Below are 13,398 nucleotides of genomic sequence, written 5' to 3'. Positions count from 1 at the left end.
TAATTGCAGAAAAAACTTGAGGTTGTGCCACAATAAAAGATCTAATGATAGGTTTCCTGTACTTTTAGAGATTACTTTCCAAATATTTTCAAGAAATTTAAATGGAGTCCCCCTCAACTACACTTCCGAGGACACGAAATTATTTCTGACATCTTGATCAGCGATTATTTCAGTGCCACACCGGATAATGGTATAACTCAAACCAGACAAACTCTTTAGGGTTATTATTAAAGGCAGAAAAATGTTTTCCTAAAATCTCAAAACAGTAATATGCGCGGTGGAGCTGCTACCACTAGTTGTCTCCATTGAGCATATTTGCTTAAGTGCCTGTTAATTTTAGTGGTAGTGAATAATATTTCTTCCGATCTTTCGAATGAAAGAATTAGACAAAAACAGCTTTCCTCTTTAGTTTTTTTGCTGAATGTAATTCCACAGTTGTGCATACGCCGGCATATAACCCAACTAACCATGTTTTATGCCCCAAACCTTCCTTTTTCCTACTGGGTAGTTACGAATAGCGTAGAACTAGGTATGAACTTTTGACCATTGCCCTAATCTTCGCTCAGTTTCACAGCAGTGGCTTCTAGGAAACATTTGGCGTTGCTTTACCTGAAGAAATAGGGGGAAACTAAAAGGACCACAGGAGTCTAAACCTTTCAAGAGGTAAGCCGTCGATCAGGAAAATTAAGTGTCAGGGAAACCTTCAACTGAGTTCTATCCTCCGTTTGTAACTTCTAGCGTATGCTCGTCGACATCCAAACAAGGCACTAATTTTCATAATGCACTTTCTAAACAGCAACTAGACGGCAGCAAACCGAGTTCCACCGCTCTCAAGCCGGAGGCAGCTGTCGAATCGAGCACCTTGCTTTTCTTTCCTGTCTCGGCAGATTTGTGATCATGTAACTAGACAGACAATCCAAGAATGAGTGTTCACAAAGTAGTTTAATCGCAGAGCCTATAAAATCTGAACTCAACACCAATTATTTCAAACTCCATCGGAGATGGTAATCAGCAGCAGCAGCAAACTTATTTTCTTTCGAATTGGTAAGGTTCCGAGGCCGATTATAGCAGCCATACACCTCACTAAAAAGGCCCTCAAGACAGTGGTAGGCCTGGGTTCGAGTCACACCTGGTATAGAAGTGTGTTCAAACATATGTGAACAGGTTGATTAGAAAGAATATCAAGAACACAGAATCTGATTTCTCGTTGGATAAATCTGGTGAACCAACCAGGGAGCTTTCCTATTTAGATCCCTCTTTAGAAACTATTTAGTAGCTGGAAATGGCCGAATTTGAGCACAGGTGCTATATCTATCTCAATCGGCAGCCGAAAATCCCAAGGTTCTAATTGCTATCCACTGATTTGTTATTTTCCTCTGATTCTAAGAAGGACATTAGACATTTTTCCTTGACCCACGCTGAAAAAGGATGAGGATAGCTAGACTGGTAACAACAGCTTGTGACTTTTTGTGTAATTAAAACTGTTCAATGTCTGTGCTAATACATGACATCTGGCTAAAAGGTGAATTTGGAGAGGTCTGCCGTCACTCAATGACTTATCCTACTAAGTGTCGTGGCTATTAATCACCTGAGTGTTTTGATTGTTGCAACTGCACAAATTCAAGGATGATTATTCCACCAACTCTTGATTTGAGTCTTATAAATAGTGTTTAGTTTTTGAGGGGTAAGGAGAAGAGATACTCGTCATAAAGTACCCAGTCACTGCTCTGTTTTAGATCATAGAATTGCTATAGTGCAGATAGAGACTATTTGGCTCATCTAATCTACACCAACCTTTCAAAGGTCATCCCAAACAGACCATGGCTAATTCACCAAGCCTGCACATCCCTGCACACTGAGCACAGTTAGTCCACCTAAACTCCACATCTTTGGACTATGGGAGGAAACAGGAGCATTTTGCCAGGAACCCATGTAGACACAGGGCGAATGTGCAAACTTTACACAGAGTCACCCAAGGGTGGAATCAAACACAGCTCTCTGGCACTATGAGGCAGCAGTACTAACGACTGAGCTTTTTGTAGCTATTATGTTGATTTGTCTGGATACATCAGGCGACCCTCAAGACATTGGTAATAAGGTCCTTGGGGTGATGATGATGTCACAGAGGTCAGGTTTCCTCATACTTGAGATACCTTTCGCAGAAATATGTACAATATCAATGGGAAATCCATTTTGGTCCCTCCTCTGCACAAGTGGCTAGAATTTATAAATCCACTCAGATTCCCCCTCGTGGACTGTAAAGGTCCTACATACACACCTTAGCCCACATTGTGTTCCAAGCACCAAGAAAATGATGTTTTTTATCTATTAGATTTATTTTTCAACTAAATGTCTTCTTCACTGACCTATTCTGGCTAGTGTATAGTTCTATCAGGCACTGGATCTGCTAATACCCTTCGAAGTGATCCTCACATATTTCTAACCAGGTGTAAGACAGGTTATGAACAGGATCACAGCCAAATATTGGTCTATACTATTATCTGCTTTTTGATTTTATAAAGGAAGTTGACCATATTGATTTGAATTTTTTTTGTTACCTTTTGAATTATTGAACTGCATCTGATGAAGTTAAATATGAATGTTGAATTGATGTAAAAATGTAAGCTAGTAATAAACATGATTAGAGATTTAGTCATCTCTTTAATAATGCTGTAGCCAATATCCATAAATTTATGTTTCATGTTTACAATTTTAGTTAATGTTATCAAATAACCATGGGTATGTGTTTAAATTGAGTGGCAACATCCCATTTCAGCATTCTAGCAGTACTAACTTTGTTACTTTGATTATTTTGACAAGTTTCATCTACCTCTTGATAGAATCATTCGCCTCTTTCTAGAACAGTTGCTGCTGTCACTTGTGTTTAGGATTGATTTTTAATGCTAATTCCAAAAATTTAAGTTTTTCTGCTGTTGTGCAAAAGTTAAAGGTGCTGGGTTCACTGCATTTTATCACTTATATAAACAATTTGGATGCGAATATAGGAGGTATAGTTAGTAAATTTTTAGGGGTCACCAAAATAATAGTTGGTGTAGTGGATAGTGAAGAAGATTTTCTCAGAGCACAACAGGATCTTGATTAGATGGGCCCATGGGCATAGAAGTGGCAGATGGATTTAATTTAAATGTGAGGTCTTGCACTTTGGTCAGGCAAATCAGGGCATGATTTATACCATCAATGGTAGGGCATGGGGAGTGTTGCTGAATAGAGACCTCAGGGTGCAGGTGCATAGTTCCTCAAATTGAGTCACAGGTAGACAGGGCCATGAAGAAAGCATTTGGTACTCTTGCTTTTGTTAGTCAGTGCGTTGCATATAGGAGTTGGATGTCATGTTGCTACTGTACTGGACACTGAGGCCACTTTTAGTATCTTTAGTATCTGTTTCATTCTTGGATGCACTCTTCTCCATCGAGGATGGGCACCTCAGTACCACACTTGACCGCAAACCCATGGATAACCTCATGATGCTGCACTTTTCTAACTTCCACCCTAAACATATTAAAACAGCCACCCCTTATGGACACCTGACACATACACAGGATCTGCTGAGATGAGGAGGAATGTAATGGACACCTGAATGTCCTCAAGGATGCCCTCGTAAGAGCAGGGTACGATGCTCAACTTATCGATCACTAGTTCTGATGTGCCACAGTGAGAAACTGTATTGACGTCCTCAGGAAACAGACGTGGGATGCAACCGATAGTGTACCCTTTGTTATCCGCTACTTCCTGGTAGCGGATAAACTACACCATGTTCTTTGCAGCCTGCAACACATTATCGATGAGGATGAACACCTCCCCAAGACCTTATCTACACCTCCACTTCTTGCCTTAAAATAACTGCCAAACCTTAACAGACTACCCAGCCTTCAGGAAACATGGACCACAACAACATACAACCCTGTCATGGAAACCACTGCAAGATGTCAGTGTTGACATGGATACCACCATTACAACTGGGGATACCACCCACCTTGTACGTGACAGATACTCATGTGACTCAGCCAACATTATCTATCTCATATGCTGCAGGTATGGATGCCCTGAGACATGGTATATTGGTGAGACCAAGCTGCTGCTACAATGGATGAATGAATGATTTAACAATCACCAGACAAGGGTGATTTTGTGTCCCCCCCAAATCGGGAAACACTTCAGCGGTCAGAGACATTCAACCTCAGATCTTTGGGTGACCATCCACCAATCCATTTCGGGATACACAACAATGCAGAGTGGCTGAGCAGAGGCTAATAGCCAAGTTTGGAACCCATGAGGATGGCCTCAACCAGGACCTGGGGTTCGTGTCACAATACAGCTACCTGATGAAGGAGGAGTGCTCCAAAAGCTAGTGCTTCCCAATAACCTGTTGGACTATAACCTGGTGTTGTGATTTTTAACTTTTAGAATACTGTTCAATTCTGGTCTCCCTGCTATAGGAAAACTATTGTTAAACTGGAGAGGTTGCAGAAAAGATTTGAGTATGTTGCCAGGATTGGAGGGTTTGAAGTTTTGGGAGAGGCTGAATAGGTTAGGGCTATTTTCCCTGGAGCATTGGAGGCTGAGGGGTAACTTTATAGAGGCTTACAAAATAATGAGGGTAAGGATGGGGTGAGTAGCCAAGATCTTTTTCCCAGGTAGTGGGGGCCAAAACTAAAGGGCATAGGTTTAAGGTGAGAGGAGAAACATATAATATAAGAACATGAGGGGTGATTTTTTTTCAGAGTGTGATGCTGGTATGGAACAAGTTGCCAAAGGAGGTGGTGGTGGGTACAATTGCAACATTTAGACCATAAGACCAGAAATAAAGTAGGCTACATGAAATCAGTGTTGGTGGGTTAGGAATGGCACTGGGAAGCCAGATGTAGGAAACAGGATAAGCCAGTGAATTTTGTTGGAGTGGTAACAGAAAGCACAATGGAGGCTAGAAAGGTGCACCAGAATGTACAAGCTGGTTGGAGGTGCCAGATCTTAAACCATACATCTCTGAAGATAAAGTTTACTCGTGTAGTCCAGGAGGAGCAGGTAAAGTGATTACAATATTAAGAGATATAAAGATCCTCTCGATCTGTGATGCTGAAAGATGAGGAGATATGCACTTCTGGAGGACTATTGCCAGAAAAGGTACTAGTAACGGGAATTCATTTTGAGACAAATGCTGAATTGTGAGTAGTGAGGTTAGAGTGTCCAGTGAGGATTTGAGAAGTTGTTGTAGGAGTACTGGACAAATTCTCAGCTCTGGGAATTCAATTTTGTCCTTGCTGATGATATTGTGGATTCACTGGTAGGAGTGCTGCCGACTGTGGCTATAAAGTCAATGGAAACTCCAGCAACTGAATTATTGCTGGACACATCCTGGGACTTTTCCTGACTGTGTGGTCACAAAGTCACGAGCTGAACCAGGATAAATCAAAGAGTACAGATAAAGTTGAAGTGAAATTAGCAGAGACCCTGTAGGGTGATGGTTGAGACAAACCAGGAACCGATAGATGACGAAACAGACATCTTTAGCTCAGATAAATTAATGGAGTTACAGCAGAAAGATGAAATTTTAAAACAATTGCATCAAAAGGCATACACAGAAAAAGAATCTGAATATATCCCTGCATGTTATCATCTTTAAAAAACGATGTCTTAATGAGGAAATGGAGACCATCTGCTCATTGGAGTCTGAGCAGATAGGAGAAGCCCTAAATGAGATTTTTGTTTCACTTTTCACTAAGGAAAGGTACCTTGTTGTGAATGAAAACTTAGAAGAACTGGGATACAGTCTTGAACAGATCAAAATTGATGAAGTTGATGTGCTAGAAATTTTGGAAAACGTTAAGATTGATAAGTCCCCAGGGCCAGACCAAGTTTATCCTAGGCCGCTCCTGGAAGTGAGACAGGAGATTGCAAAGCTGTTGGCGAAGATCTTTGCTGCCTCACTCTGCACGGGAGTCATACTGGAGGATTGGAAGGAGGCGAATGTTGTTCCTCTTTTCAAGAAGGGTAATAGGGAAATCCCTGGCAATTACAGACCAGTCAGTCTTATGTCTGTGGTCAGCAAAGTTTTTTTTTGGAAAGAATTCTGAGGGATAAGTATTGACTATTTGGCAAAGCAGAGTATGATTAAAGGCAGTCAGCATGGCTTTGTGAGGGGCAGGTCATACCTCACTAATCTTATTGAGTTCTTTGAAGAGGTGTCAAGATGGGTCGATGAAGGATGTGGTGTACATGGACTTCAGCAAGGCATTTGATAAGGTTTCCTATGGTAGGCTCATTCATAAAGTCAGGAAGTATGGGTTACAGGGAGATTTGGCTATCTGGATTCAGAATTGGCTGGCTGACAGAAGGCAGGGAGTGGTTGTACATGGAAAGCATTCTGCCTGGAGGTCAGTGAGTGGGGTACTGCAGGGCTCTGTTCTTGACCTCTGCTGTTTGTAGTTTTTATAAATGACTTGGATGAGGAGGTTGAGGGGTGGGTTCATAACTTTGCAGATGACACTAAGGTTTGAGGTGCTGTCGATTAGTATCAAGGGCTATTGCAGGCTGCAGTGTGACATAGACAGGATGCAGAGCTGGGCTGAGAAATGACAGATGGAGTTCAACCTGGATAAATGCGAAGTGATGCATTTTGGAAGGTCGAACTTCAATGTTGAATATAGGGTTAAAGACAGAATTCTTGGCAGTGTGGAGGAACAGAGGGATCTTGATGTTCAAGTACATAGGTCCCTCAAAGTTGCCACCCAAGTGGATAGGGTTGTTAAGAAAGCATATGGTGTTTTGGCTTTCATTAACAGGGGAATTGAGTTTAAGAGCCGCGAGGTTTTGTTAGAGCTCTACAAGTCCCTGGTGAGACCACACCAATATTGTGTCCAGTTCTGGTTGCCCTACTATAGGAAAGATACAGGAGGCTTTGGAGAGGGTACAAAGAAGGTTTACCAGGATGCTGCCTGGACTAGAGGGCTTGCCTTATGACGAGAGGTTGACTAAGCTTGGACTTTCTCTCTGGAGAGAAGGAAGAAGAGAGGAGACCTAATCGAGGTATACAAGGTAATGGGAGGCCTGGATAGAGTCAATAGCCAGAGACTTTCCCCAGGGCAGGATCGACTGGTACGAGGGATGATAGTTTTAAGATATTAGGTTCTTTACGCAGAGAGTTGTGAATTCATGAGATGCATTGCCAGCGGTGGTGGTGGAAGCAGATTCATTAGGGACATTTAAGCAACTGCTGGACATGCTGGATTGCGATGAGTTGAGGGGGTCGTAGGTTAAGTTTGTTTTATTTTACTTTACATTAGGATTAACCCTCAGCACTACATCGTGGGCCAGAGGGCCAGTTCTGTGCTGCACTCTTCTATGTTCTAAGACATTCAGGCTGATGAGAAATGGGCAGAAGTTTATCAAGTTGTTTTGCCAGTGGGTTATAGAAAGGTGTTGAGTAGCGCATGAGCTACCACTAGGAGGTCTGACTTTTGCAGAGATTGTTTGGAATTCACGTTATTTAATTGTCATCTCCATATGTATGTGACTATTCAGCAAAGGATTAATTCTGTCCTTCTCAGTCATGGGAACTCCATGTAAATGTGTTTCATCCAGGTAGGAGGTTTTGAGCTATGGGGAGAATCTGAATATGCTGGAGCTGTTTTCCCTGAACCTTATAGAGGTTCATAAAATCATGAGGGGCATGGATAAGTGGCGGAGGCTGGTACAATTACAACATGTAAAAGACATTTGGATGGGTATATGAATAGGAAGGGTTTAGAGGGATATGGGCCAAGTGCTGGCAAATGGGACTAGATTAGATTAGGTTCAGATATCTGATCGCCATGTTTCTGTGCTGTATATCTCTATGACTTTCCTAAGACATAGGAGTGGGAGTAAGGCTATTCGGCCCAGCGAGTCCACTCCGCTATTAAATCATGGCTAATGGGCATTTCATCGTCACTTACCCGCACTCTCTCCGTAGCCCATAGTTCTTTGCGAGATCAAGAATTTATCAATTTCTGCCTTGAAGATATTTAACGTCCTGGCCTCCAATGCACTCCATGGCAATGAATTCCACAGGCCCACCACACTCCGGCTGAAGAAATGTCTCCTCATTTCTTTTTAAATTGACACCCTGTAATTCTAAGGCTGTGCCCACGGGTCCTAGTATCCCTGCCTAACGGAAACAACTTCCCAGCTTCCACCCTTTCTAAGTCATGCATTATCTTGTAAGTTTCTATCACATCTCCCCTCAACCTTCTAAACTCTAATATACAATCCCAGGATCCTCAGCCGTTCATTGTATGTTAGGCCTACCATTTCAGAGATCATCCATGTGAATCTCTGCTGGAGATTTGTAAGGCATCTGGATGGGTGCATGAATAGGAGAGTTTAGAGGGATATGGGCCAAATGCTGGGAAATGGGACAACATTAGTTTAGGACATATGGTTGGCAAGGATGGGTTGGTCTAAAGGGTCTGTTTCTGTGCTATATAACTCTGACTCTAATGTCACCACAAGGCATCTTCAGATGTCTGTAGTACTGTGTTCTTTATTTTTTGAATTTAATATCTTTTTGTAAAGGATGAAGTTTTTTTGTGAATTCATAGTGCAATTAACAGAGCTATTCATTGCCTTTCAATTTGACTTGCTGGGTGCAAATGGATTCCCACCTTGCCTTTGTTCCATTGTTTGAATGTATCCGATTACCAGTGCTACATGCAAGGGATGTTACTCATGCCCCCTTACACATTAACAGCAAAGAGGTGGAACGAGTGGAGAGTGTCAAGCTCCTGGGAGTGGTCATTAACAACAAGCTTTCTTGGACTCTTCATGTGGACGCATTGATTACAAAGGCCCAACAATGTCTCCTCTTCCTCAGGCAGCTGAGAAAATTTGGCATGATGGTGAATACCCTTGCTAACGTTTATAGGTGCACCATCAAGAACATTCTATCTGGATGTATCACTGCTGAAAATGTGTTGCTGAAAAAGCACAGCAGGTCAGGCAGCATCCAAGGAGCAGGAGAATCGACGTTTCAGGCATGAGTCCTTCTTCAGGGATGAGGAAAGTGTGCCAAGCAGGCTAAGATAAAAGGTAATTAGATTAGATTAGATTAGATTAGATTACTTACAGTGTGGAAACAGGCCCTTCGGCCCAACAAGTCCACACCGCACCCGCCGAAGCGCAACCCACCCATACCCCTACATCTACCCCTTACCTAACACTACGGGCAATTTAGCATGGCCAATTCACCTGACCTGCACATCTTTGGAGTGTGGGAGGAAACCGGAGCACCCGGAGGAAACCCACGCAGACACAGGGAGAACGTGCAAACTCCACACAGAGAGTCGCCTGAGGCGGGAATTGAACCCGGATCTCTGGCGCTGTGAGGCAGCAGTGCTAACCACTGTGCCACCGTGCCGCCCACTAGGTAGGGAGGAGGGACTTGGGGAAGGGGAGCTGGAAATGTGATAGGTGGAAGGAGGTTAAGGTGCGGGTGATAGGCTGGAGTGGGGTGGGGGCGGAGAGGTCAGGAAGAAGATTGCAGGTTAGGAAGGTGGTACTGAGTTCGAGGGTTGGGACTGAGACAAGGTGGGGGGGAGGGGAAATGAGGAAACTGGAGAAATCTGAGTTCATCCCTTGTGGTTGGAGGGTTCCTAGGAGGAAGATGAGGCGCTCTTCCTCCAGCCGTCGTGTTGATATGGTCTGGCAATGGAGGAGTCCAAGGACCTGCATGTCCTTGCTGGAGTGGGAGGGGGGGTTGAAGTGTTAAGCCATGGGGTGGTTGGATTGGTTGGTCCGGGTGTCCCAGAGGTGTTCTCTGAAACTTTCTGCAAGTAGGCGGCCTGTCTCCCCAATATACAGGAGGCCACATCGGGTGCAGCGGATGCAGAAAATGATGTGTGTGGAGGTGCAGGTGAGTTTGTGGCGGATATGGAAGGATCCCTTGGGGCCTTGGAGGGAAGTAAGGGGGGAGGTGTGGGCGCAAGTTTTGCATTTCTTGCGGTTGCAGGGGAAGGTGCTGGGAGTGGAGGTTGGGTTGGTGGGGGGGTGTGGACCTGACGAGGGAGTCACTGAGGGAGTGGTCTTTTTGGAACGCTGATAGGGGAGGGGAGGGAAATATATCCCTGGTGGTGGGGTCCGTTTGGAGGTGGTGGAAATGACAACGGATGATACGATGTATATGGAGGTTGGTGGGGTGGGAGGTGAGGACCAGTGGGGTTCAGTCCTGGTGGCGATTGGAGGGGCGGGGCTCACGGCCAAGAGAAGGCATCTGCTCCCAGGAGGACCAGTTCCAATACCGAACAACCCAGATGACCTCCTTCGCAATTCCCCCCCAGACGTGATCGCCGATGCTCTCCGCCACATCTCCTCCACTTCCTGCTCCTCCGCCCTTGAGCCCTGCCCCTCCAATCGCCACCAGGACAGAACCCCGCTGGTGGCACGTGTATGGAATGTGCTGCCTGAGGAAGTGGTGGAGGCTAGTACAATTGCGACATTTAAAAGGCAATTGGATGGGTATATAAATAGGAAGGATTTGGAGGGATATGGGCTGGGTGTTGACAAGTGGGACTAGATTGGGTTGGGATATCTGGTTGGCATGGACGGTTTGGACCAAAAGGTCTCTTTTTGTGCTGTACAACTCTATGACTCTCAAACGCTTCGCATTTGTCTGTACGTGTTTTTGTTTTTGCCGCTGTTTACCTATTATTTACTTACCTTTGCTATTTAAGTATGATCTGCCTGTATCCCCCTCAAGACAAAGCGTTTCATTGTGCCTCAGTACACATGGCAATAAATTCAATTCAATTCAATTCATTTTAGCATGTCACTGGAGAAGATCACCACAGGAGAGAGGCTGTGGGATTCACACTAGCTGCACAGTCTGAGTTCTTTCCATTGACATTAAAGGAGGGGTAATGTTTTTGTTGCTATCTTGGGTGGCACAGTGGCTCAGTAGTTAGCACTGCTGCCTCACAGCGCCAGGGACTTGAGTTCGACTCCAGCTTCTGGCAACTGTGTGGAGTTTGCACATTCTCCCAGTGTCTGCGTGGGTTTCCTCCGGGTGCTCTGGTTTCCTCGCACAGGCCAGGTGAATTGGCCATGCTAAATTGTCCATAGTGTTAGGTGCATTAGTCAGAGGGAAATGGGTCTGGGCGGGTTACTGTTCGGAGGGTCAGTGTGGGCTTATTGGGCTGAAGGGCCTGTTTTCACATCGTAGGTAATCTAATCTAATCATCAACAAGTTGATCTGCAGGTCAGAAGAATTTTTACATGCCTGCACTTAACATACAGGTTTCTAACTTGTTGGATTATATTAGTTGAAACACATTCAACTAAACATATGACTTAATGATCTTTGAATTCCAAATCAGGTTTGCATTCTTGGTTGTATCAATGTGGACAAGTCATAAGTGAATGCAAGATGGTTCACCATAGGGAATTCAGAAAATTAGAGGGAATAGCTGTCCAGGAAATTGGTGAAGGCTTGGGGACAAGCCACCTGCCCACAATCTTGACTGAAGTGTTTGGAGTAAGTGAGGACTGCAGATGCTAGAGACCAGAGTTGAAAAAAGAAGGGCTTATGCCCGAAACATCGATTCTCCTGCTCTTCGGATGCTGCCTGGCCTGCTGTGTTTTTCCAGCACCACATTTTTCAACTCTGGTACTCTCGCATCTGCAGTCCTCACTTTCTCCTTCTTCAGGAATGAGGCTGGTGTGCCAAGCGGGCTGAAATAAAAGGTAGGGGGGAGGGAATTTGGGGGAGGGGCGCTGGGAATATGATAGGTGGAAGGAGGTGAGGGTGATAGGCCAGAGAGGGGGGTGGGGGCGGTGAGATCGGGAAGAAGGTTGCAGGTCCAGAGGGTGGTGCTGAATCCGGGGGTTGGGACTGAGATAAGGTTGGGGGGAGGGGAAATGAGGAAGCTGGAGAAATCTACATCCATTCTGTGTGGTTGGAGGGTTCCTAGTCTGGCGATGGAGGAGGCCAAGGACGTGCATGTCCTTGGCAGAGTGGGAGGGGGATATAAAGTGTTCAGCCACGGGGCGGTTGGGTGGTTGGTGTGGGTGTCCCAGAGGTGTTCCCTGAAACGTTCCGCAAGTAGGCGGCCTGTCTCCCCAATGTAGAAAAGACCACATCGGGTGCAGTGGATACAGTAAATGATGTGTGTGGAAGTGCAGGTGAATTTGCGACGCCTGGTGGAAGAGCGCCTTATCTTCCACCCAGGAACCCTCCAACCACACAGGATGAATGTAGATTTCTCCAGTTTCCTCATTTACCCTCCCCCCACCTTATCTCAGTCCCAACCTCTGGATTCAGCACCGCCCTCTTGACCTGCAATCTTCTTCCCGACCTCTCCGCCCCCACCCCTCTCCGGCCTATCACCCTCACCACCTTCCACCTATCGTATTCCTAGCACCCCTCCCCCAAATTCCCTCCCCTTTTATCTCAGCCCACTTGGCACACCAGCCTCATTCCTGAAGAAGGGCTTATGCCTGAAACGTCGATTCTCCTGCTCCTCAGATGCTGCCTGGCCTGCTGTGTTTTTCCAGCACCACATTTTTCAACTGAAGTGTTTGGAGTGGGTAGCATTTACAGAGAGGCCTGACACTATAGAATTTCAATATTTGTAAAATCTTCTTTATTGAACTCCTATTGTCTATTTATTCTGTTTGTATTGCAGCAGCTATGCCGCGCTGTGTGGAAGTGATTATCATTGGGGCTGGGAACCGGGGGCAGACTTATGCATTCTTTTCAAAAGATTTTCCAGAGCGAATGAAGGTAGGTCACAGAATGTTTTAGAAAATCTGTCTGTTGTAGTTTCTTTTTTCCATGCTGTAGTTGCCTCTCTTATTTGTATAGATAGGGAATAAAAAGTTAAGTAATTATTCCACAAATGTCTGTTATGGAAGTAAACTGCCATCCTTACCTGGTCTAGCTTACATGTGACTCCAGACCCACTGCAATGTGGTCAACTCTTAACTGCCCTCTGAACAATTAGGGATGAGCAGGCAATAAATGCTGGCTCAGCTAGCAATCCCTTTATCCTATGAATGAATAAAAAAATCTTTACCAGGCCTAGCAAACTGGGATAACTGCTCTGAAAAAGAGGTTTATTGGACTTGAAACATTCATTGTTTTTCTCTACATAAATGCTGCCAGACCTGATGAGTTTCACCAGCATCTTTTGTTTGTATTAGCAAAATAAGACTTGTTCTACATAGGCAATTACTTAAATCACTGGAATAAAGCTCACAGCTTATTTCTCGGGATCTAACCATCAGTGCACCCAACTGTAATTGTGGTTCTGTTCGCCGAGCTGGGAATTTGTCTTGCAAACGTTTCGTCCCCTTTCTAGGTGACATCCTCAGTGCTTGGGAGCCTCCTGTGAAGCGCTTCTGTGATGT

At 44.7% G+C, this 13,398-nt stretch overlaps 1 protein-coding gene across 5 annotated transcripts in view; it reads left to right on the top strand.

Annotated features, from left to right (window-relative positions):
* Nucleotides 1–335: 335 nt before the first annotated feature.
* The window catches only part of LOC140487017 (1,5-anhydro-D-fructose reductase), a 269,343-nt gene continuing 256,280 nt past the window's right edge, over nt 336–13,398 (top strand). For 2 of the 5 annotated variants that reach the window (XM_072586381.1, XM_072586378.1), the window contains exons 1-2: nt 887–1,044; nt 12,678–12,772. In XM_072586381.1, the coding sequence (XP_072442482.1) occupies nt 1,002–1,044; nt 12,678–12,772 (138 nt within the window). In that variant the 5' untranslated portion in view covers nt 887–1,001. Of the gene's footprint in view, nt 664–886; nt 1,045–12,674; nt 12,773–13,398 lie in introns of those variants that run through there. The other 3 variants (XM_072586380.1, XM_072586379.1, XM_072586383.1) reach the window with 3 other exon arrangements.

This window comes from Chiloscyllium punctatum, chromosome 16, assembly GCF_047496795.1.
Source record: "Chiloscyllium punctatum isolate Juve2018m chromosome 16, sChiPun1.3, whole genome shotgun sequence".
Taxonomy (NCBI): domain Eukaryota; kingdom Metazoa; phylum Chordata; class Chondrichthyes; order Orectolobiformes; family Hemiscylliidae; genus Chiloscyllium; species Chiloscyllium punctatum.
Note: the sequence above shows the minus strand (reverse complement) of the source record. Positions and strands in the feature narration are given on the sequence as shown.